At 43.6% G+C, this 25,511-nt stretch overlaps 2 protein-coding genes across 4 annotated transcripts in view; both read left to right on the top strand.

Moving 5' to 3' along the window:
* LOC141106866 (uncharacterized) overlaps positions 1-25,511 on the top strand; it is a 129,453-nt gene that overhangs the window by 46,450 nt on the left and 57,492 nt on the right.
* LOC141104758 (uncharacterized) lies at positions 1,058-21,940 on the top strand. 3 transcript variants are annotated; one of them, XM_073594471.1, is made up of 8 exons: positions 1,059-1,289; positions 4,416-4,544; positions 4,662-4,936; positions 6,499-6,645; positions 6,766-6,909; positions 7,032-7,170; positions 12,472-13,689; positions 18,719-21,940. In XM_073594471.1, exons 2-8 carry the CDS (start codon positions 4,511-4,513, stop codon positions 20,263-20,265), a joined length of 3,504 nt encoding a protein of 1,167 aa, XP_073450572.1. In that variant the 5' UTR covers positions 1,059-1,289; positions 4,416-4,510; the 3' UTR covers positions 20,266-21,940. The 3 variants fall into 3 exon arrangements, with proteins under 3 accessions (XP_073450573.1, XP_073450574.1, XP_073450572.1); XM_073594472.1 differs by lacking the exon at positions 4,416-4,544 and having other exon boundaries at positions 1,058-1,289; XM_073594473.1 differs by lacking the exons at positions 4,416-4,544; positions 4,662-4,936 and having other exon boundaries at positions 1,058-1,289.

Genomic DNA, 25,511 nt, shown 5'->3' on the forward strand with positions numbered 1-25,511 from the left:
TTCGTAAGTGTAACTGCCGCCTGTGCATTGATGTGGGATGTTCCGGGCGCTTGTTATGTTATCTGGGGCATAGTACGGCAGTGTGGGATGGGTCCGGAGGTGCTCGAAAAGTATCCAGGACCAGCGTGGAGCACAAGTGGCCGGCATTTGAGGCAGTTCGTAAGTAGGAGTCGTTCGTAACTCGGGTGTTCGTAACTCGGGGACTGCCTGTATAAGCAGGTTGTGTGATTTCCTGAGGTAATTTCTCCTGAGGTCTGAGTAGGCTGCGTAATCTCCTGAGGTAATCTCCCCCTAAACTTTGACCAAGCATTGTGATTTCCTGAGATAATCTCTCCTCTGAGTTCTGACCAAGCTGTGTAATCTCCTGAGGTAATCTCTCCTTCTGAAGTCTGAACAGGCTTTGTGATCTGAGGTAATCTCTCCTCTGAGGTCTGAGTAGGCTGTGTGATCTCCTGAGGTAATCTCTTCTCTGAGGTCTGACCCAGCTGTGTACTCTCCTGAGGTAATCTCTTCCCCTGAAGTCTGAGCAGGCTGTGATTTCCTGAGGTAATCTCTTCCCCTGAGGTCTGAGCAGGCTGTGTGATCTTCTGAGGTAATCTCCCCCCCCCCCCCCCCCGAGGTCTGACCAAACTGTAATCTCCTGAATTAAACTTTCCCCTGAAGCCTGAGCAGGCTGTGTGATTCTTTGAAGTAATCTCCCTCCCCGAGGTCTGACCGGGCTGTGTGGATTCCTGAAGTAATTTCTCCCCTGAGTTCAGAGCAGGCTGTGTGATTTCATGAGGTAATCTCTCTCCCCACCCCAAAAGTGTCGCATGGTGCACACAGGTATATTGGGTTATAAAGGGAGATGGCGCCATGACATACAAAGTTGTATGGTGTTATACAGGAAGACGGTGTCGTGTCATATCTGGGGATATTGGGTTATGGATCTGGGGCTTCAAAGAGACCAAATTATTTTTCATATTTTGTTTTAATTGATTCAGTTTTAACTGATTTATTATATTTGTAATAATACACAATATCACGAGAGAAGGAAGCAGCCGAGAGAAAAAAAACAAAAGAAATGTAACATATGATGCAGTTGGTGAAATCACAACCAGGTGGCGATCTCACTTATTGTGAATAGACAACACAGACAGGAAGTGATGTAAGGTAAAGACAGGAAGTGATGTAAGGCAAAGACAGGAAGTGATGTACGGTAAAGACATGACACTATAAAAGAAGTTCTGAGCCTGATGAGGGTTGGAGGAGGTAGAGAGGAAACATTGCTGGAACAGGCAGGAGAAAAGGTAATAAGAGATTTTATATTAACCCCATCGTGTCTGCCTTCTTCCTCCATAGTCATTGTGACTTACAGTATTTAATCTCCAGCAGATGCTGTTGTCCACACTTTTCTTTGTATGGTTATTAAAACGAAAACCTCAGATAGAAATAAAACCATAGGTTCCATCTCTGCCACTTCATCCAGTAGATAAACCCTCCTAACCCTGTTCCATTTGGCCATCGCTGTACACAACCATCTCCATGCCAGGTCCATTCACACCTCGGATGATCACAGCTACCGGCAGGTGGGGGTTCTTCTATTCCACACTTCCCATAGCAGAAGATGAAATGTTATAGGATCCCTGCAGAGTGTCACAAGGAAAGTCTAGAACAGAGCCCTCTCTGAATCTGCGGAATGGGCACTGTGACCGTCCGAACGATGTTGGGTGTTGAAGGGGAGTCTCATTGCTCAAATACACGAGATGAGGACTGGATCAGTAAGCACACCAGGGCCAGGTCCCTCTCATCCACCTCGCTATCCAGTAAGAATGCATCCTTCCCCAGTCACCTCACCCCGCGTCACAGATCATCCCTCTAACCCCCCTGATCCTTCTCATAATGCATCTCTGTCCGACCACCTTGCCCCCAATTCAGAACATGTCTTTCGCCAGCTACTTCACCCTCAACTAAAGACACGTCTCTTGGCAGCCAATTCATCCCACTCACATGCTCACTAATTATTCCCCTACTATTATTATTATTATTATTATTATACAGGATTTATATAGCGCCAACAGTTTACGCAGCGCTTTACAATATACTAGCCACCACATTCTCTGACCAGCAGCATCACTGCATCCCTCCCACCTCATCCTTTGGTCAGATCGCATCTCTCCTCTTGTCACCTTGCCCATTCCTCCCTCAGGATTCAGGGCACTTAGCAACTATACTGTACATCTGTCTACACAAAGCTCTACATGGAGATTATCTATCTGCTGACTATAGAAATGGGGAGGATTATGGGAGGGTCACACAACATTATTTTAATCTCTTAATGTAAAGTGTATCTACGCAAAAAGTTTCCTTCTAGTTTTGGAAAGAGCAGACTGGTTAAAACCCTTTAAACGTGTATTGATTTATTTGTTCCGACCTGTACACACGACCAGACTTTCCAGCAGAAAAGGTCCGTCGGACATTCTGATTGTGTGTGGGCTTCATCAGACTTTTTTCTTTCTAAAATTCTGACGGACCTAGAAATAGAACATGTTTCAAATCTTTGCGACTGACTCAATTCGTATCGGGAAAACCGTTCATCTGTATGCTAGTCCGACGGACCAAAAACGACGCAAGGGCAGCTATTGGCTACTGGCTATTGAACTTCCTTTTTCTAGTCCCGTCGTACGTCATCGCATTCTAAACGAACGGACTTTGGTGTGATCGTGTGTAAGCACGTCCGTTTCAGCGGAACTCCGTCGGAAAGACCATCGGGGTCTATACTGAAGGAAAGTCCGGTCGTGTGTACAAGAAAAAGACAATTCCATAGCTCAACTCACCAACCAGTCTGCTGACCAACCAAATTTACCTGTCTAACCGTATGTTAAAGGCAGGGGTTTAGTTAGCACACATTTGCAAACGCATGTGAAAGCTGCAAGGCCTCGTCAAGGCACCCTGTATTACTTGCAGTCCTAACACTAAATTTATAAGTGTCTCCACAGTGGAAGCACATGCATTGAATGGATAGGTGTGAGACAGGTGAGCCAGGAGGCCGCCCTAGCCCCCTTAAAGGGACAGGACACACACTGGACACCCAGCAATAGCAGCAGAGGCGTCCAGTGTGTCCCCGACCCAAATATACAAACTGTAACAAGACACTCTTCACCGCCCACACCCATAACTGGCCTTCACAGTAAGGAGCACATGGAGGGCATATACATACAAGAAAAAGACAATTCCTGAGCTATGGAATTGTCTTTTTCTTGTATGTATATGCCCTCCATGTGCTCCTTACTGTGAAGGCCAGTTATGGGTGTGGGCGGTGACCAGTGTCTTGTTACCGGTCGTGTGTACGCTGCATTAAAGCATTTGTTACCCAAACGTTTCATATTTCTGATATGTCCCTGCTGTACCATGTACTTGTATGAAAAAGTATCCTGTTCTTGTTGTATTGCTTCCTATGTGTGAAATCCCTGGCATTTCTGCTAGCTTTCTGATTAAAAAAATAAACAATATATAAATCAGCGCAAATATGTACAGAAACAGATAGCAGCTGAACACCAGGGTCAATAATCAAAAATCCCTGAACAGAATATGTAAAATAGATGGTGCAGCGCTAAAATCAAGTCCATGGGTTAGACAATCAAACAGTATCCAAGTGATCTTCAGTGATGGTACAGCAAGCAAATGAATCCGTGGGCATATGTGAACCCTCCACCAATGATAAAGATGGCTTCTCACCTTAGCACGGGGACCCTTTAATGCTGGAGAGTGGATCTGGTACACAGCAACAGGATCCATGTGTCTTGGGAGTCACTCACGTTGTATAGATACTGTCCACTGCTGTATCCAGACTGGTAGGGATTTGCTGTTTAACATCCAATTTACCCGTAAGGGAAGGCGTTTCTGACCCTCTGTAATTAAAGGGTCCCCGTGCTAAGGTGAGAGGCCATCTTTATCATTGGTAGAGGGTTCACATATGCCCACGAATTCATTTGCTTGCTGTACCATCACTGAAGATCACTTGGATACTGTTTGATTGTCTGACCCATGGACTTGATTTTAGCGCTGCACCATCTATTTAACATACGCTTCCTGATTAAAAACTGACCACACTAAGCAGGAGAACACAACGTGGTCAGTTCTCTAGCTATGCTGGGAACTCAGGCTGCTCTGCTCCAAAGATTAGACTTGTCCTGACATGCCCCTCCTCCTGCACAACCTGTCACTGGAAAGATCAGTGTACTGCTGCTTACCCTCCCCCAGCTCTTATGCAGTTGAGAACAGAGGGAATGTGATCACTTATGAAAAAAGGTATGTATAATGTTTTTTTATATCTATATAAAAATGTTTTTTCTTTCATTTATTTTTTAAACCTAATGGGTTGTTTTACGAGGTGATCGTTTACAATCACCTTAACTTCACTTCTTCTAATGTAGACCTAACAGAAAGTAAGAGGTAATCCCATAATTACTATTTCTCCATGGAGGAGTGGAAGTATTTAGAAGGACACAAGGATTTCTAAAAGGATGTCATGATGGAGACTCAGCTGCCCCTCACATCACCGGGTAAGAGGAGACTTTATTGTAAAGAAGAGAGCAGTATGGAGGGTCCACCTAGATCCCCCACCATCTGATAAACACATAAAAAATAATGCATTCAGTCAGTGTGTGTGTTTCCTACAGATGGATCCACTATTGGGAACCCACAGGAGAGATGTCTCTGTCCTATGTACTCTTGGGATTCCACACAGGAAGATCACAACATCTCCTATAAAGTTAAAGAAGAGATAAAAAAGGAGGATGATAAGGCTGATGTGATGGAGTTTTCAGGAAGACACAGAGATCCCTTTAAGAATGTCAAGAGGGAGCCATTCAGTGACACAAACCCACCAGAGAGATGTCCACAGTATTCCCAGGCTTACACACAGGAGAATCACAGCATTTGTCACCTTGATCAGGTAGATGAAAAAGATCATAAGGAGCAACGTGTTCCTTGTTCCTCCTCTCCTCCTTCTGCTCCATGTGTAGAGGCGCTACTTGTTCATTATTCTACCCAGTGCCCCCTGGTGAAGTCTCTAAGCCAGGAACAGGGCTATTCCGAAGTCTGGTTAAGCTTTTGCATATCGAGCTAATGTATTTCTTTTTGCCTAAGTGGATTGTTCTGTAAAATGTATTGAATGAAAATAGTCTTCTACTTTCAGAAAAGCACATATAACATTTTTTGATGTGTAAGGATCACAATTGTCCAAAGATGACTTTGACAGAAGGGTTACATTTTTTTGTATACTGTATAAAGTTTTGCATTGTGTGTCGGTGTAATTAGGGTTTCGTGACACCCAGGGTTCTCACCCTTGCAGGTTGAAGTGCTCCAGGATGTGTCATATTAGGGGAAAACTAATCTTTCAGTTCTCCCCAGAATCGGAAAATCCCGATATGGAGCCTGGAGGCTTTGTAGAGATGAAGCCTCCAATCCTGGGTCCATGTTTTGATATTAACCAGCACCTGTTGATTGTGCAGCTGTGCACAGGTCCTTTGATATTGAAGCTGACTGTAGTTGAGGGATCCACCCTCCCAAGGGGACCATTGTGCTTCTAGCGCGCAAAAGGTGCATGGACATGTGTGTCTGTCTGCACTGGCCAGGCTGACACCTGGAGCTAGAGAGTATGCAGGAGCAGCATATGAACAATACTGTTATCACATACCTGGTTTGGAGGCCTATGGTGAGAGGGCTTCCCTAGCAGCTAAGCTCCAGGCACCCCTGAAGGTGGGAACAGGAGGTGCCATTCTCAAAGAAGCATGGGTCGTCTGCTGGAACTACTTGTAAGGATGTTCTGATTGGAGTGCTGTCAGGTGAGACGTTCATGTATACAGCTAAGACACTGAAGCAGTGGCTGCAGACAGGTGGCACATGTGGTAAGTAGCAGGTCTCAGGCAGGGTGGAGGTCACAGCAATAGTCAGTTTAGAGCTGAGGTCAGGTACCAGGTGTGGACGTATATAAGCGTGGTCAGTAAATAGTCAGAGTCATACAAAGGAAAGCAGAGTAAGCCAGTCTGTTAAACAAGCCTGGGTTGAAACCAGGATGCAAGCAGAAGACAGATCCAGGAGTAATCTTCAGATACAAGGTTCACAGAAACAACTCACTAGAAAACGGAAGTTCAACCAGCGATTACTGAAGACATTTCACTCCCTTATAAAGGCTGATCCAGACTGAAAGCGTGCCCGGCCAAGCCAGCATGTCTCCATGCTCCAGACCCCTATGTGGGAATCCTATCTGTTCAATAAACATTGGGCAGAAAGCCCTTAACAGGAAGTTTGGAAAGTTGACCATGTCCCTAAAGACCCTTGACACGTAATCCTCACTATATAGATGCTGGAAGAGATTTGCAGTGCAAATACCAATGGTTTATGATTTTTTTCAATGGTGTGGAATTGAGCTTTTAATTTTTTTAGGAAATAAAATATCTTTCCAAAAAGACCTGTCTGTGGCCTTAAATGTACTCTGTCATCTTTGGGGTTTAGGGTGAAGAACTGAAAATCAAGGTTGAGGTTAAAGAGGAAGAAGAGGGAGCATTAGTGAGTGTATATCAGCAGTCTATGGAGGAGGGTGGTCCTCTGTATTCCCGGGATTCCATACCGGAAGATCTCAACATCTCCCACCATGATCAGGTAAGTGGGACTGAGTAATGGAACTTGAACATTATCTTAAACTATGAGATTACTCTTTGCATCTCTTATTATTTACAGCAACTTTTTCCACATGTTTTATGATAAATCTTTGGGGTTTAGGGTGAAGAATTGAAAGGCATCAAATCTGAAATTAAGGAAGAAGAAGAAACATTGTTGAGTGGAGATCAGCAGTCTATTGAGACGGATGGTCCTCTATATTTTCGGGATTCCATACAGAAAGATCACAACTCCACACATGATCAGGTAGAAGGGACTGAGAAGTAGAACTAAAATAAAATTTTAAACTGTGAGATTGCATTTGCCCATGTAATTTTTTATTTGCAGTAACTTTTTCCAGATGTTATCTTTTCCTCTTTGGGTTTAAGGATGGAAATCGGAAAGACATCAAAGCTGAGATTAAAGAGGAGGAAGAAGAAGAGAGGTTGGTGAGTGGAGATCAGCAGGAGGAGGGGGAGATGAATATGAAAAGTAAACAGGAGGAATCTTCTCTTCATATGGACACAAGTAAGTCATAAACACGAAATGCAAAATAAAAAATAATAATAATATTTTCATGATACTTTTAAGAATATAAAGTATGTATTTAAATAATTACAAGGTGGAATTAATGTAAACCACAAGGGAGCTCAATCTGACATTCTTAATATAATGTCATGTTCCCAATAAATGAAGAAGAGATACTGTATACCATATGAAAGGTCCATCTCCATTCCTCTAAATACACTTCATATTTTAATTTAGTTCTTTTAATTTCTTTGCATACAATTTAAAATGCACATTTTAAGCCTGACGGTTGGGTAAACCCCCAAACATCTAAAAGCAGTGACCCTGGAGAATAAAATGGGGCAGCTGCAATTTTTTTTTGATTACAAAATATTGGCACAACCCCAAATTTGTAGATTGCAAGTGAATATGGACTTTATAGGCACCAATATTACAATTATAGTATTAAAAAATCACATTGTTATTCAAAATCTTACAAAATATAAAACCATGGTTATCACAAGTGGAACATACACAATGCCAACGTCAATTCTAGCGTAGTAAGTGCACTGCAACTTCAGGATTGTCACAACCCAGACAGCTATATCCAGCTCAACAGGATATTAGCACAACTGGTTACTGAATGCATCTTTCAGTAAAAATACACTGGTAGCACCCTGGGCTGGCTAAATTTAGTTTTTGGCTCTGCTGTACCCAGCTGAGGCTTTCCCTAACCCTGCTGGTTGATTGCTCTGGCCTGCCTCTGGAAGAATCCTCCAGAAATAGAGTAGGAGGGTCAGTCACTGAGTTATGAATATTTACCTGACCTCAGCCAATTCCAAGGAGGGATGCCCCGAATGTGGCTGTAGAGAAAATAAATATTTGGGAGTCTGATCAGAGTCTCTCTCCCTCCGGGGGTACCCCCCTGAGAGGCAGCCTGTGTGTTACAGAACAGCTGCTGCTGATTGGGTGCTTGGCTGAGGGCCTTGGAGGAACCTGAGCTAAAGAAATTTGCTGGAAGACATCACCTGTGAAAGCTGGGCTGGAGATGGAACCCTTTCACTGAAGGGGAGCTGGTTGGAGAGCTGCCGCTGGACATTGTGAGTGGAACCTTTCGGCTAGAGCTCCAAGTGTGCCAATACTTTGAGGGTTAGTTGCCAAAAGTTGCTGCAAGGACTGCGACTGCTTACGTAGAGTCTCAGTCTAGTTGGCTTTCCCTTCTACTTCCACCATATTTTATCACAGTCACGTGATAGGTTACGTTTTTGGGGTTGTATTCAATATATGCAAAAATAGATCACACAAATACTTATAACGAACAACATTTAATTGAGTAATGACAGATACAGATAATAGAAAATATAACAAGAATGCTTAACTATAGATGTAGCTTCGCCACGGAGTCCAGCCTACTTGCGCTGCATGGCAAATGATCACAGATTCCTGCATGATAGCAAGCTCTGAAGACGAGACTGAATGTTTTATAACTGTAGTATATAAGACTTGTGTGTAAGGAATGGCCAACCCACCCTATTAGAGCAAAATGACCTTCTAAGGAAGATAGCACATTCCTGAAAAGCGATTAGTGGGCAGGGGTTGTGGCTTTGGGGATGTATTCAATATGTGCAAAGAGAGATCACACAAACACTTATAAGGTATAACATTTAACTGAGTACTTACAGATAATGGAAAATATAACAAGAATACTTAACTAAAGATGCTGTTTCGCCACAGAGTCCCGCCCGCTTGCGCAGCGTGGCAGATGGCCACAGACGCTCAGATGATAGCAAGCTCTGAAGACAAGACTGAATGTTCCAAGTTATAACTATGGTATATAGGACTTGTGTGTAAGGAATGGCCAACACACCCCATTAGAGCAAAATTACCTTCTAAGGAATAGATAGCACATTCCTGAAAGGAGATTGATGGGTTGGCTTGTCAATATACAGTAAAACCTTGGATTGCGAGTTTAATTTGTTTCAGAGACATGCTTGTAATCCAAAGCACTTGTATATCAAAGCGAATTCCCCCATAGGATATTATGGAAACTCAAATGATTTGTTCCACAACCATTTATTCATAAGTCCTTCAGTTTATAGTCCTTATAAAAAGATTATAGCAATGTGATGGGTTGCGTAACCATAAAATGTTCATCCACAAATGAAAGCTTCCACAAGAGGATTAGAAGCAAAATCCAGCAGGAGCTACAGAGTATAAAAGAGAAGAAGGCGCCTCAAAGTGTAGCAATATGGTTACATTTAACCACTTCAATACCAGGCACTTAGACACCTTCCCGCCCAGACCAATTTTCAGCTTTCAGCGCTGTCGCAATTTGAATGACAATTGCGCGGTCATGCTACACTGTACCCAAACAAATTTTTTATCATTTTGTTCCCACAAATAGAGCTTTCTTTTGGTGGTATTTGATCACCTCTGCGGTTTTTATTTTTTGCGCAACAAATAAAAAAAGACCGAAAATTTTGAAAAAAAACAAGTTTTTCTTTGTTTCTGTTAAAATTTTTTTGTAAATAAGTACGTTTTCTTCTTCAATGACGGGCACTGATATGGCTGCACTGACGGGCACTGACTGGCACTGATACGGCGGCACTGATGGGCACCGATGAGGTGGCACTGATGAGGTGGCACTGACGGGCACTGATGATGGGCACTGATAGGCGGCACTGATGGGCACTGATAGGCGGCACTGATGGGCACTGATAGGTGGCACTGGTAAGCGGCACTGATGGGCACTCATAGGTGGCACAGATGGGCACTTATAGGCGGCACTGATGGGCACTCATAGGTGGCATTGATGGGCACTCATAGGTGGCATTGATGGGCACTCATAGGTGGCACTAATAGTTGGCACAGATGGGCATGGATGGGCACTGATAGATGGGCACTGATGGGCACGGATGGGCACTGACAGGTGGCATGAATGGACACTGATGGGTGGCACTGACGGCACTGGTTGTTTGCAGTGATGCCCCTAAGGGTGGCATTGTTGGGCATCACTGCAACATAATTGTGCCAATCAGTGCCCATTTGTGGGCACTGACTGGGCACACTGGGCACATGTGGATGGCCATGGGGTACATACCTGGCCATCCACATGTTGCCCCTTCCCTGGTGGTCCTAGTGGCGATCCCTGGTGGTCCAGTGTGGTGATCTGAGGGTGGGCTGCGCTGATAAACAATCAGCACAGACCCCCCCTGCCAGGAGAGCCGCCGATCGGCTCTCCTCTAATCGCGTCTGTCAGACGCGAGTGAGGAAGAGCCGATCAACGGCTCTTCCTATTGACAGCGTGATCAGCCGTGATTGGACACGGCTGATCACGTGGTAAAGAGCCTCCGCCGGAGGCTTTTTACCAAGATCAGTGTAGCGGTGTGTCAGACTGACACACCGCTCCACCGATCGCCGCGATGCGCGCCCCCGGGGGCGTGCTGCGGCATGTTATCCTGCTGGACGTCATATGACGTCCAGTCAGGATAACACAACCACTTCCCGGACGTCAATCCGCTATAGGGCGGGCGGGAAGTGGTTAATGAAGGTATAACATTTAGCAACTCACATGGTTGATGATTAAAAGAAGCACATGGCACAGGCATCCGGGGTAAAGCTGTCCACATAGGCCATCCCCCGCACCGCCGGCTCTCACCGCTGTCAGTCTGCAATCGTGACCGGGAAGACTAGCCTGCAGTAGAGCGATCTGAAAGTGTGGCTTAAACCCCTTGTGGAGCGCAACGTGAAAGGGATGACGTTGATGGCAGTGAGGAAGATAGTCTATGTGGACAGCTTTACCCCGGATGCCTGCATACTTAGATGTGCCTGTTTTAATCATCAACCATGTGAGTTGCTAAATGTTGTACCTTTATTAAATGTAACCACATTGCTACACTTAGAGGTGCCTCTCTTCTCTTTTATACTCAGTTGCGACATGACGCTACTCTTATATCAAGACATCACTTGTATATCAAGTCAAAATTTATTCAAAAATTTTGCTGGTCTTGCAAAACGCTCTCAAACCAAGTTACTCTCAAACCAAGGTTTTACTGTAGTCAGTTTACAATCACATTCCTATGGCATGAAGTCATCTAAAGTGACCGTCCTTATATGTCTTGTACGGTCCCTTAGCCAGGTTTAGAATTCATTATTCGATACTGTGAGCCAGTAATAATAGGAAAATATGCAATTTCCCCATCACACCATTACTTTGAGGCTGCTACTAAAAGACCCAATGCTTTTGAAACAGGACTCTGCTTAAGAATTTGTCCTCCAATACCCTCATCCCTCTACCCACCTGTGTTCAAGTACTGCAACATATATTCAAAAAGATACCCCTAGACTGGGCCCGGAATTTATTGGTGTGCTCTGCAACTGGTACCTGGGTTGGAAGCCTCTGAACAACTAAGGGAGACTTGTATATTTCCAGTGGCCCCTTCAGGGGTTAGCCCTACACACTAAATTAATTTTAGTTCACACAAACAAAAAATATTACTCAGTTTGTTGTAACATATAAAAAGATGAGATTGCGTCTGGCAAATAGATGCCCAACATGTCCAAACAAAAAATGATGTGTATCTGTGAAACGGCAACACACTTCGGTACTCAGAATTGTCCATTGACAATGATGTAATCCAGATCCAAGGTTGGAATATATAGCAGTGAAGAAATCTTAAAATCTGTAATCATCCAACAGGAAAAAATGCTGTATATGCACTCTTACATGGAGAAACCCATTCAACTTCCATAAAAGCTAGAAATACAGAAATACAATACAGAGGCTGCTATGTAAGCCTTTTGACTAGGCTGAAACATATGCTGTATAAAAAAAACTGTATATGCACTCTTAAATTGAGAAACCAAAAGCCAGAAATACAGAACAGATTCAAAGACTGCTATGTAAGCCTTTTGACTAGGCTGCAATTTCATAGGAAGAGACCAGGCAGGCGATATCCAGAAATGAGAATGATGGTGTGCATTTTCTGGGACAAAAGCCTGAAATAGGTTACAGAAGCAGTGCTCAGTATGTACACCTTTTGACTAGATTGCAGTTTCAGAAGGAGAGGCCAGACAGGTGTTATCCGCCAATAAAAGTTATAGTCTATGTTTTTTGAGACAAAGGCCAGAAATAGAGTACAGACTCAATACTCAGTATGTATTATCGATTTATAAAAACGGATGTGTTTTATAGCCACTATACATGTGACAGGAGCCCAGCTGTGAGACTGGCGTTTCCACCTATGTCTGATGGGGTGGTAGAGCTAAAACTCCAGTTATTATACTGTAAATTTTTCTTTTGTCTACATTTCTTTCCAACAGATGGATGTGATGTCAGGAATACCTCAGAGAGACCTCTTCTATTATTTGCTGATTGTAATTCAGAAGATAATGTCATCACACAGGATCCTCCAGGAGGAAATCCAAATACACAAAATATACATCACAGACCTTCCTGTCCGGAGACATCAATGGATCCCTCTGATCAGGGTCAGTCTTCTGATCAATCAAATACTATTAGTGCAAATATCCATTTAAGATCTCACACTGAAGATAGAACAAAAGATCCATCTAATCCCATGGAATCTTCCTTACTTCATGAAGGAGTAAACCAAGGTGAAAATCTATTCTCATGTTCAGAGTGTGGGAAATGTTTCACTCGGAAAGGAGCACTTATGAAACACCAGAGAATTCACTCAAATGAGCGTATGTTCCCTTGTTTAGAGTGTGGCAAATGTTTTAAACACCAATGTAACTTTCTTAGACACCAGAAAATTCACACAGGTGAGCGTCCCCACTCATGTACAGAGTGTGGGAAATCTTTTACTCATAAAGGAGACCTTATTGGACACCAGAGAATTCACACGGGTGAGCGTCCCTATTCATGTTCAGAGTGCGAGAAATCTTTCACTCAGAAAGTACACCTTGATAAACACCTAAGAATTCACACAAATGAGCGTCCCTATTCATGTTCAGAGTGCGGGAAATCTTTTCATCAAAAAGGAGACCTTGTTGGACACCAGAGAATTCACACGGGTGAGCAACCTTATTCATGTTCAGAGTGTGGGAAATCTTTTACTCTGAAAGGAAACCTTTTGAAACATCAGAGGATTCACACACGTGAGCATCCCTTTTCATGTTCAGAGCTCGAGAAATCTTTTAATCATAAAGGAGATCTTTTTGAATGTAAGAGAATTCACATGGGGGAGCGTCCCTATTCATGTTCAGAGTGCGGAAAATCTTTTACTCAGAAAGGACACCTTGATAAACACCTGAGAGTTCACACAGGTGTGCGTCCCTATTCATGTTCAGAGTGCGGAAAATCTTTTACTCAGAAAGGACACCTTGATAAACATCTGAGATTTCACACGGGTGAACGTCCCCATTCATGTTTAGAGTGCAGGAAATCTTTCACTCAGAAAGTTGACCTTGATAAACACCTCAGAATTCACACTGGCGAGCGTCCTTATTCATGTTCAGAGTGTGGGAGATCTTTCACTCAGAAAGGACACCTTGACAAGCACCGGAAAAATCATGCGGGTGAGCATTCATGTTCAAAGTGCGGGAAATTTTTCACTAAGAAAACAAGCCTTGTTAGACACAAGAAAATTCACACAGGTGAGCATTCTTATTTATGTTCAGAGTGTGGGACATGTTTTACTAAGAAAGGAAACTTCCTCAGGCACCAGAGGATTCACAAAGGCTAATCCTCTTTCCATGTTCAGACTGTGGGAAACATTCTATTGACAAAGATATGGTGATGTTTAACTGGTGAATGATTAAGAAGGGAACGGAAGGGGCACCTAGTTGAACATCAGAGAATTCACACAGGTTAGCGTCCTTTTTAATGTACACAGAGTGTGGGAAATCTTTCAGTCACAAAGGGATCCTTTACACACACAACGCCCTCCATGCGTTCAGAATGCGGGAAATGTTTTGCACATAAAGGAAGGCACCTAATGTTTCTTTTGACAAATCTACAATGGTTTATGTGAAGCTTATTAATCCACAGCACAACAGTAGGAAGGAAATGTTTCATTTATAAAATGGTGCATCCTGCCAAAAGTTATATTAAATTTATAGGTGGCGTTTGATGGGCTGATTTTTTGGAATATCCAATGGTGTGGTGTCTTATACAATTTTTTCCCCACCTTGTGGTATCCCCATTTTACATTTTGCATACTTTAAAATAAAAATACAACAGATTGCGGTAGCCCCTGGTAATAGCTTATGGGGTTACACAAAGATATAGGCAGGGAATAAATAGCAATATGTTCCTCATCTGAAACATACGCTGTATAAAAAACTGTATATGCCCTCCTAAATTGAGAAACGAAAGCCAGAAATACAGAACAGATTCAAAGACCACTAAGTAAGCCTTTTGACTAGGCTGCAATTTCATATTAAGAGACCAGGCAGGAATGATGGTGTGCATTTTCTGAGACAAAAACCTAAAATAGAGCACAGGTTCAATGCTCGGTATGTATGCCTTTTGACTAGGCTGCAATTTCAGAGGGAGAGAACAGGCAGGCGTTATCCAGAAATAAAAATGATGGTGTGCATTTTCTGAGACAAAAGCCTGAAATACAGCACAGATTCAATGCTCGGTATGTACATCTTTTAAATAGGCTGCAATTTTAGAGAGAGAGACCAGGCAGGCGTTATCCAGAACAAAAATGGTGTGCATTTTCTGAGATAAAAGCTCCATGCACAGCATATACAGTATCTCACAAAAGTGATTAGACCCCTCACATTTTTGTAAATATTTTATTATATCTTTTCATGTGACAGCCCCGAAGAAATTACACTTTGCTAAGCTGAAGGTAAAGGTGATGGACTGGTCAAGCATGTCTCCAGACCTAAACCCTATTGAGCATCTGTGGGGCATCCTCAAACGGACGGTGGGGAAGCGCAAGGTCTCTAAAATCCACCAGCTCCATGATGTTGTCATGGAGGAGTGGAAGAGGACTCCAGTGGCAACCTGTGAAGCTCTGGTGAACTCCATACTCAAGAGGGTTAAGGCAGTGCTGAAAAATAATGGTGGTCATACAAAATATTGACACTATGGGCCCAATTTGGACATTTTCACTTAGGGGTTTACTCACTTTTTTGTTGCCAGCGGTTTAGACATTAATGGCTTTGTGTTAAGTTATTTTTAGGGGACAGCAAATTTACACTGTTATACAAGCTGTACACCCACTACTTTACATTGTAGCAAAGTGTCATTTTTTCAGTGTTATCACATGAAAAGATACAATAAAATATAAAATATTTATAAAAATGTGAGGGGTGTACTCACTTTTGTGAGATACTGTATTACTGATCTATAAAAACAAATGTTTTTTATAGCCACTTCACATGGAAAGCATTTACAATTCTTGTAAAAGATGAATCCACAGATGATACTTGCCATAGTAATAGCAAAACCTGCGTTGGCTATGTATATTCCTATTTCATCACAGATACATGATAGTTTATGTTTTTGGTTGTATTCAATATGTGCAAAGAGAGATCACACAAATACTTATAAGTGTGACATTTATTAAACGTAATGACAGATAGAGATATTGTTAGAAAATATAACAAAAATACTTAACTAAAGATGCTGTTTTACCACAGAGTCCCGCCTGCTTTCACAGCGTAGCACAAAGGTGATCACAGCACATACATGATTGCAAGCTGTGAGATGAGACTGAGATCTTACTAGTTTTGGCTGTGGAACTAGAGGACTTGAATGTAAGGAAATGACCAACCCCCCAGCTAACTCCCAGTAAAGCAATAAGAGCTTTTAAGGACCTGGTCAGTTTGCAGTGATATTCCTTTGGTATGAGTCAGCTACTGTAACCTGGGTAACCAAGATCTGGAGGCTTAGAAATCAATAGAGAGCCACAATATTAATGAGGAAATATGTAATATGCAATTTCAACATCATATCTATCCAGCACCACATTGCAGCTTCTCCCCCCCCCCCCCAAGTCCTAAGAGGGAACCTGCCTAATAATGTGGAAATATATGTTGTCCATATATGATCTGCAAAGTTTTTATTGACAATCCAATACAGTAACAAGCACGTTGATGGGGACAAGGGCTTCATCCCCACAACCCTTGCCCGGTGGTTGTGGGGGTCTGCGGGTGGGAGGGCTTAACGGAATCTGGAAGGCCCCTTTAACAAGGGGACCCCCAGATCCCGGCCTTCCCCCTAAGTGAATTGGTAACGGGTACATTTTACCCCTACCGTTTCACAAAAAAAGTGTCAAAAATAGTAAAAAAAGACTCGAGACACTTTGGGACAAGTCCTTTTATTAAAAAATAAAATAATAAAAATGTCCCGCTTTGTAGATCCATCTCACGCCACCCTACGGACCGAAAAAAGAAAAAAAAAAGCTCCCGCCAAGTGACGCTTCTTCTCTTGGACAGCTGTTTTATAGCTGAGGGCGGGGTCACCCGGTGTCATAAACGGGTGACCCTGCCCCCCCTCTGACGCAACGTGCTTAGGGGCTCGGTGGGAGGCGTGAGATGGATCTACATCGCGGGACATTTTTTTTTCTTTTTTTAATAAAGGACTTGTCCCAAAGTGTCTCCTGTGTTTTTTACTATTTTTGACACTTTTTTTTGTGAAATGGTAGGGGTACAATGTACCCGTTATCAATTCACATGGGGGGGTGGCTGGGATCTGGGGGTCCTCTGGTCAAGGGGGCTTCCAGATTCCGATAAGCCCCCTGCCCACAGACCCCCACAACCACCGCGCAAGGGTTGTGGGGATGAGGCCCTTGTCCCCATCAACATGGGGACAAGGTGCTTTGGGGGCTACTCCAAAGCATCCTCCCCATGTTGAGGGCATGTGGCCTGGTACAGTTCAGGATGGGGGTTGGTGCTCTCTCATCCCCCCTCTTTTCCTGCGGCCTGCCAGGTTGCGTGCTCGGATAAGGGTCTGTTATGGATTTTGGGGGAGACCCCTATGCCACTTTCTTTCAATTTGGCGCAGGGTTCCCCTTAATATCCATACCAGACGTAAAGGGCCTGGTATGGATTTTGGGGGGACCCCCACGCTTTTTTTTTAATTTTTGGTTTGGGGTTCCCCTTTAATATTCATACCAGACCCAAAGGGCCTGGTAATGGACTGGGGGGAGGGGAAACCCTTGCCGTTTTTTTCAATGAGTTTTATCTATATTGCCGAGACCTGACAATTCATTACAGCCGCGATCAGTTTTAAATGACTTTTTTCCTTTAGAAATATCATTTTGCTGTGGTATTGTTCTAAACACGGGAAACATGCGCCACTTTACAGGCATACTATAGACACCTCCCAGGTACGATATTTAAAGTAATATTTCCTTTTTATTGTTTCACTTTAAGCATTATTAAAATCACTGCTCCCGAAAAAAAGTCCGTATTAATAACTTTTTTTTGCATTGATACATGTCCCCTGGGGCAGGACCCAGGTCCCCAAACACTTTTTATGACAATAACTTACATAGAAGCCTTTAAAATTAGCACCTTTGATTTTTCATGTTAGTGTCCCATAGCCTTTAACAAGGTCCTGCAGCTTTCAAATTTGCTGCGAACACCGCATAATGTTCATTGTTTGCCGAATGTGCCAAACCATTCGCCCATCCCTAGTGACCATGCATCTCTTTTTCCTGATACCGGGGATGAGGGTTTCAGGAAACTGTGCAGACACACACTGTGCCTGTATTCCATAGTCTGTTCAGCCTAAGACAGGATGCAGGCTGTGTTTTAGCAGGGGCCATGATCAAGATGCAGGCTGTGATTGGTAGGAGGTGCATGTCAGAGGCAGGCTGTGATTGGTAGGAGGTGTGTGTCAGAGGCAGGCTGTGATTGGTAGGGGGTGTGTGTCAGAGAAAGGCTGTGATTGGTAGGAGGTGTGTGTCAGAGGGAGGCTGTGATTGGTAGGAGGTGTGTGTCAGAGGCAGGCTATGATTGGTAGGGGGTGAGTGTCAGAGGAAGGCTGTGATTGGTAGGGGGTGTGTATCAGAGGCAGGCTGTGATTGGCAGGAGGTGTGTGTCAGAGGCAAGCTGTTATTGGTTGGGGGAGGGGCTGTACAAACTTCCCAATACAGGCATGCTGTTCCCTTGAATGGCCAGCCAAATTTCAAAACCGACCACGCTAGAACAGATTAGCTTCTTTGCTTTGTGTGGTCTGTTTAGAAGAGGGGTCTTCAAACTCTAAATATAGGGCCAGTTTACTGTCCTTCAGACTTCGGGGCAGCGGACTGTGCCCAGTAGGAGTAAACAATGCCCGATCCTTGGTATTAGGGAAGAATAGTGCCCCACTGAAATAACAGAGACTATGATCTAAGGAATACCCGTATGTGAACACACACATAGAAAAAAATATTTAGGGTAACATACACAATGACATGAAAGAATTTGCAGATCATATATGAACTCAAGGTGAACACTTTCTGATTGATTTTGGAGGGAGAACAGGAGCCCAGCTGTGAGATCGGCATTTCCACTTATTCCACCGACGGGGAGGAGGAGCTAAAACTCCAGTTATTTGTCATCTACTGAGATTTATTATATTTTTTTTACTTCTTTCCAACAGATGGATGTGATGTCAGGAATTCCTCGGAGAGACATCTTCTATTATCTGCTGATTGTAAGTCAGAAGATAATGTCATCACACAGGATCCTCCAGGAGGAAATCCAAATACACAAAATATACATCACAGACCTTCCTGTCCGGAGACATCAATGGATTCCTCTGATCAGGGGGAATCTTCTCATCAATCACATACTATGATTGTAAATATCCATGTAAGATCTCACACTGCAGATCGATCAAAAGATCCTTCTAATCCCAAGGAATCTTCCTCACCCCATGAAGGAGATCACCGAGGTCAGAATCTCTTTTCATGTTCAGAGTGTGGGAAACTTTTCACTCGGAGAGAAGCACTCAATGAACACCAGAAAATTCACACAAATGAGTGTACTTTCCCTTGTTTAGAGTGCGGCAAATGTTTTAAACAGAAATACACCCTTCTCAGACACCAGAAAATTCACACGGGGGAGCGTCCCCATTCATGTACAGAGTGCGGGAAGTCTTTCACTCACAAAGGAGACCTTGTTAAACACCAGAAAATTCACACGGGTGAGCAACCTTATTTATGCTCAGAATGCGGGAAATCTTTTACTCTGAAAGGAAACCTTGTGAAACATCAGAGGATTCACACAAGTGAGCATCCCTATTCATGTTCAGAGCTCAAAAAATCTTTCACTCAGAAAGGACACATTGATAAACACCTGAGAATTCACATGGATGAATGTCCGTATTCTTGTTCAGAGTGCAGGGAATCGTTCACTCAGAAAGAAGTCCTTGAAAAACACCATAAAATTCACAAGGATGAGCGTCCCTATTCATGTTCAGAGTGTGGGAAATCTTATACTGAGAAACAGGTACTTCTTAGACACCAGAGAATTCATACGGGTGAGCGTCCTTATTCATGTTCAGAGTGTGGGAGATCTTTCACTCATAAAGGGGACCTTGTTAATCATCAGAGAATTCACACAGATGAGCGACCTTATTCATGTTCAGAGTGTGGGAAATCTTTTACTTTGAAAGGAAACCTTGTGAAACATCAGAGGATTCACACAGATGAGCGTCCTTATTCATGTTCAGAGCTCGAGAAATCTTTCACTCAGAAAGGAGACATTTCTGGACATCAGAAAATTCACACGGGTGAGCGTCCTTATTCATGTTCAGAGTGCGGGAAATCCTTCAATAAAAAAGCAAGCCTTGTTAGACACTTGAGAATTCACACGGGTGAGCGTCCCTTTTCATGTTCAGAGTGCGGGAAATCCTTCACTAATGAAACCAGTCTTGTTAGACACTTGAGAATTCACACGGGTGAGCGTCCCTATTCGTGTTCAGAGTGCGAGAAATCTTTCATTCAGAAAGTTGACCTTGATAAACACCTGAGAATTCACAAGGGTGAGCGTCCTTACTCATGTTCGGAGTGCGGGAAATCTTTCACTCAGAAAGGGAACCTTGATAAACACCAGAGAAAACACACAGGTGAGCATTCTCAGCAATTGAGAATGGGAAGCCTACATCCCATTTCTTTGTTTGTGCAAGCTGCGGAACAAAAATGACCAGGTCAGCAGCTCATTCGAAGAAAAAAAAGTGCACGTTCAGAGTTTGGCTAGAGATGTGTTCGGAAGACGCCTCAGCTCATCTCTAATTGGAATTAATAAACTTGAAATGCCTGGATATCTAACAGTACTGGCGGGAGGTTCTGACTTGTATCACCTCGGTCACCACCACTTCCATTTCACCTTCAGTTCAAGTACCTTATGCCATTCTGGTAGATTCTCTAGACCAGTTTTCTCCAAACTTTCCTAAAAAAGGGCCAGTTTACGATTGTTCAGACTTTATGGGGGCTGGACCGTGGCCAGTGGAAGAAGCAAATGCCACAGCATTAGTGAAAATAGTCTCAAGCTTGGTGGTCAGTGGGATTTAAAAAATTACATAACGTCTGTGCCCAGTAGAGGAATAGTGCTCCATTATTGGTGTTAGTGGGAGGAAAAGTGCCCCATCGTTGATGTCAGTGGGAGGAATAGTGTCCCAGCATTGGTGTCAGTGGGAAGAATAGTGCCCCATCGTTGGTGTCAGTGGGAGGAATAATGCCCCATCCATCGTTGGTATCAGTGGGAGGAATAGTGCCCCATCGTTGTTGTCAATGGGAGAAATAGTGTCCCATAATTGGTGCCAGTGGGAAGAATAGTGCCCAATCAGTGTCAATTGGAGGAATAGTGCCCCATCATTGGTGCCAGTGGGAAGAATAGTATCCAATCAGTGTCAGTTGGAGGAATAGTGCCCCATCATTAGTGTCAGTGGGAGCAATAATGCCCAATTGTTTATATCAGTGGGAGGAATGGTTCCCCATTGTTGGGGTTAGTTGAAGGATTGGTGCCTTATCAATGGTGTCAGCGGGAGAAATAGTGCCTTATCATTGGTGTCAGTGGGAGGAATAGTGACCAATCATTTATCTCAGTGGGAGGAATATTGCCCTGTCTTTGGTGTCAGTAGGAGAAATGGTGCCCCATTGTTGGGGTCAGTGGAAGGATTGGTGCCTCATCAATGGTGTCGGTGGGAGGAATAGTACTTTATATCAGTGTGAAGAACAGTGCCCAAAGGGCCACATTCAGCCACCGTTCGGAGATCGCTGCTCTAGACCCTACAAGATGCGATACAAACCCTTCTCACACTGCTGTTGTACTATTCCAGAAAACGTTTTATCATGGAAGCTTCAACGTTAGCAGCCTGGAAGTCACCGGTGAACAAATGTATCCCCATGTACTGTACAAGGCCAGCTATTTCAATAGAGAGAAATTCCGCAAATTTGACAAAGTGTGGAGTAGATGGTTCTCCTCCACCCCTACTATCCTAAATTGAGGGAAAGCATTTTTAGTAATTCCTGTAAATAGCATGGTTTAGCTTCTCCTGCTCTTGTGTTCCTGTACATTAGCATGCTTGGTTGCTAGTAAGGTTTGCAGGCCCTTACCTGATGTATAGTGAGCTATGTTCAAATTTTTTTTATATGCAAGTTCTGCCCCTTCTATGTCCTAAACCACCTCTACTTATGGACAGGATGGGGAGGATGGGGTGATGATGTCTTATCCATGAGTTATTGCTCTGAGGATTGCACAATACTGGTCACGGGATCCTTTTTGTCCCTATTTTTGCCATACGGCAAGTATAGCTTATTTTCCATTGAAGAAGGTTGTCATCTTCCATTAAATGTTTTCTATTTTGTACAGTTACTATGCGTGTAATGTTGAAAATTTCCAATAAATAAACATTTAACAAAAAAAAATAATAAACTTGGTGAAACTTGTCTTTCTTTTATAATGTTTTCACCTTCATCAGTTTATTCTTTTACCTGGTTATAAATTATCCTTATAAAATAATTAAAGTGATACAACACCTTGATTTGATAAGCACTGTATTTTGCATTAGCTTGAAAATGTACAAAAAAAGTCCAAATAAACTATTTTGTCAAAAGTAAAAGTTGTTTTCCACTGGAATGTGCTCCTCCCGACATGTTTCCTGGGCTCCCCAACACACTTGCCACATGGAGGATGTTCCCAAGTAGAGGGTATGCAGGCCAGTTAACCCCTGTTCGCTAATCTGCCCTAGCTAGTAAAACCCAGAAGCGACTTGTATAATGGCACTTTAGATTTCAGCTGTCACTTTTCTGCTGTGGCTGGGGAAAAAAAAACTGAGCTCCATAATCATTAGTGGAGTGCAGGAGAGACATCAGGGGTCTAATAAACCCATGATACCTCATCTAAGTGAACCTATCACTATAAATATTCTGTCACATGGGGGTGCTATTAATTAGTGTGGTTATGTAATAGTAATAAAGTTATAGCCCAACTTCAGAAAACCTAAAAACCCTCCCTTGCAGTGGGGCTTCACCCACGTTCCTAGGGTAATCTGCTCCTTTATGTCCAAGGAACATAATTTTCCCTATCAAATGCATACCGTAAATGTTCCCTTCTTGATGGACTCAATGGCAGCAATGGGTAGCTCCACCCTTGCTCCTACCCCATAGGACCCCACTCTCATAAATCTTGAGGCTGAGCCAGAGGCCGTGTTCCATAACTATCAAGATGACTTTATATAAAACTATATAGACCAGACCAAAACAAGGGACAAATGAGGAGGAAAGAGGGACTTTGTTCTAAATCAGGGACAGTTGTAAGCTATAGTCACACGCTATTATTATTATACTTTTATTATTATACCCATCAGGTGGTGCTTTTCTGCAGGGTGCTGTTGGCTCACTCTGCTGTGATCTCAGCTGAGAGAAGGAGCAAGCCTGGGGCCTCTCGTGCAGGCTTCTCCCAGGCAAGCATGGACCATGTTGGGGAAGACGAAGGTGGAGGCTCTCCAGAGGCACTGAGGCCTACTCGATATGCTCAAGCTGCAATGGATCCTGGGCCTGTCCCTGTGCAAGGGGAGTCCTTACCAGTCTTCCAGGACAGAGTGGTGAACAGACTTTGCCGTATTGCTAAGGAGGAAAAGAAACTTGCTGTCATGAAAGAAGATTTCAATAAAAATAAATCCCTGCATATTAAGTCTGAAAACAATAAGAGGGAAGTCTCCAAACTAAAGTCTCTGGAGGAGGCACTGAAAAAGCAGGAGAACCTGGTTCCTTCTCTGAAGGAAAGCAGTGGTGTGTTCAGAGAAAAGTGTGAGAATGAGGACACATTCCAACAGATGAAAGTGCCTGTGCTAGTACCAGTCAGAGGGTGGATACCAGAGCAATGGCGACAATATGGATGGGGGGTAAGGAAGTGGCTTCACATGGTGGCCCTAGTACTACCCCTGTCTCAGGATCTGTCGTGTCTGAGTCAGTATCTGCCCCCCTCACTCCCCAGACCATTACAGAAATGGAATCTCCCTTGAGTGGCACCGACTCATCAGATGAAGATCTTGGTAAAGAAGTGCTTGCTGAAAATCTCTTTCAGTATGTGGAGGACTTTTCCTGAGATTGCACCTGCTAACAGATTCTTGCAATTAGCAGGGAATGCAGGATGAGATGTATCCAGACAGAGAAGTTTCTGCTGGCTGCGAGGAGTCCCACATGGACACTAACAGTGTAGAGCAGGAATGTCGCATCAACATTGAAACTGCAGAGCAGGAGGGCCGTATGATCGCTGAAACAGCTGGTGTTTTTTCTAAACGGACGACTTTACTTGATGATGGGACTGCTGGTAACTGTGGTACTTCTGGGACTATGGTGAGCGGGACTGTTGTGATGGAGGGGAGGAGGGAGGATCAAGTGGTGGGTAATTTACCAAACCAGATTTCAGAGGTTTCTATGCAGCCAGTTAATATTCCTATGCAGCCAGTTAATGTGTCATCTGTCCCAGTTAGGAATTTTGCTAAGGCTGTGTTGGGACAAAGTCATGCTGCTAGTTGAAGGGAGCCAGTTGTGCTACCATCACCTAACGCACCTTCCATTAAACGCAGGAATGTGGTGCAGCTCAGGTGGGAAGGAGGAGGTATTCCACCTATCAGGAGGGTGGTTGTGGAGATCCTAGCCATGGGATTTAAGGCAGAGGATATTTATGCTCTTGTCAGTCTGGCTGGTTCCTTTGAATATGATTTGTCATTTGTGCGTCCAGAATCGCTGGATATGTTTTGGGAACGGTTCGAGCATGTATATGGGATCCTGCCGGACTGGAAGGGGCTTGCCTCTAAGGTAATTTCACATCAGCGCTTGATAAAAAATGCGACAATCCTGACAAGGAATGAGTCTATACCCCCTGAGGATTTATGGGTCTGGTTGAGGAGGTTTGGTGAAACTTTATGCCCACTAAAAAAGATTTTGGATGATAGAGGAATCTGGATGGGTGGGTGGTCGGTGTCAATGAGGTTGAGTGTGTGTGGGAATGTGTTCAAGCATTTGCCCTCCTCTGCCTTTATTGGTAGAGATAGGATTACCGTCTTTTACCCTGGTCAACCTAAGCTGTGCCATAAATGTGGAGGCAAGGGACATTTCTCCTCTAACTGTCCAGAACAGAAGTGCTCTTTGTGCCAGGAACTGGGGCATCTGGCGAGGGACTGTAACATCATTAAATGTACCCTATGTGATAAGGTTGGTCACCCTTATAGCCAGTGCCCTGAGGACAATAAGCCAGAGCTGGTGGAGGAATTCTTCCGTCTGGATAGAGAAGAGTCTGGGTTGGCAGAGGTTGTACCAAGGGATCCTAATGTCTCTGTCCCATCAGAATCTGTGAGGCCGGCTGTGGTGTCAGTGTCCCCCCCAGTCTGTGGTCTCTTAGTCAGTGTCAGAAAGTATGGGTTGTCAAATCTGTATCTGCACCTATTGTTTCTCTTAGTATAGTGAAGGCAGCGGAGGGTGCTGGACCAGCATGTATGGTGGTGCCAACCCCTCCTCGGCGTGGCAGAAGTGCAGCTGGGGGTCAGCGGACACCGAGGGATGGAGTGAGGGATGGATTGGATGATGGTGGGGGGGGTGGGAAGGGAATGAGAGTGGTTGCTGGAAAATGCAAGGTGAATGATGTGGAAGTCAGGGTGAATGATGTGGGGGGGGGGGTATTGGAATCACACCCTGATGGCGATTAAATCTCAAAATGTTTCCTAGCTTGGATTGTGTTTAAGCTGAGGTTCAGTGTTTGTAGTCTCTTTTTGTTGTCATTAAAATATGTTTCTTTCTATGTTATCTTGTTAGAAAACGATTTTCTTTACTTGCTGATGTAAGCATGCTTGTTTTTGTTTAGTTGTTTATTTTTGTGTAAATATGTTTTTATTAATGAGCTGTATGTTTGTATGATTTTTTTAATAAAAATGTATAATCTAATGT

Source organism: Aquarana catesbeiana, linkage group LG08 (assembly GCF_042186555.1).
Source record: "Aquarana catesbeiana isolate 2022-GZ linkage group LG08, ASM4218655v1, whole genome shotgun sequence".
NCBI classification, from domain to species: Eukaryota; Metazoa; Chordata; class Amphibia; order Anura; family Ranidae; genus Aquarana; species Aquarana catesbeiana.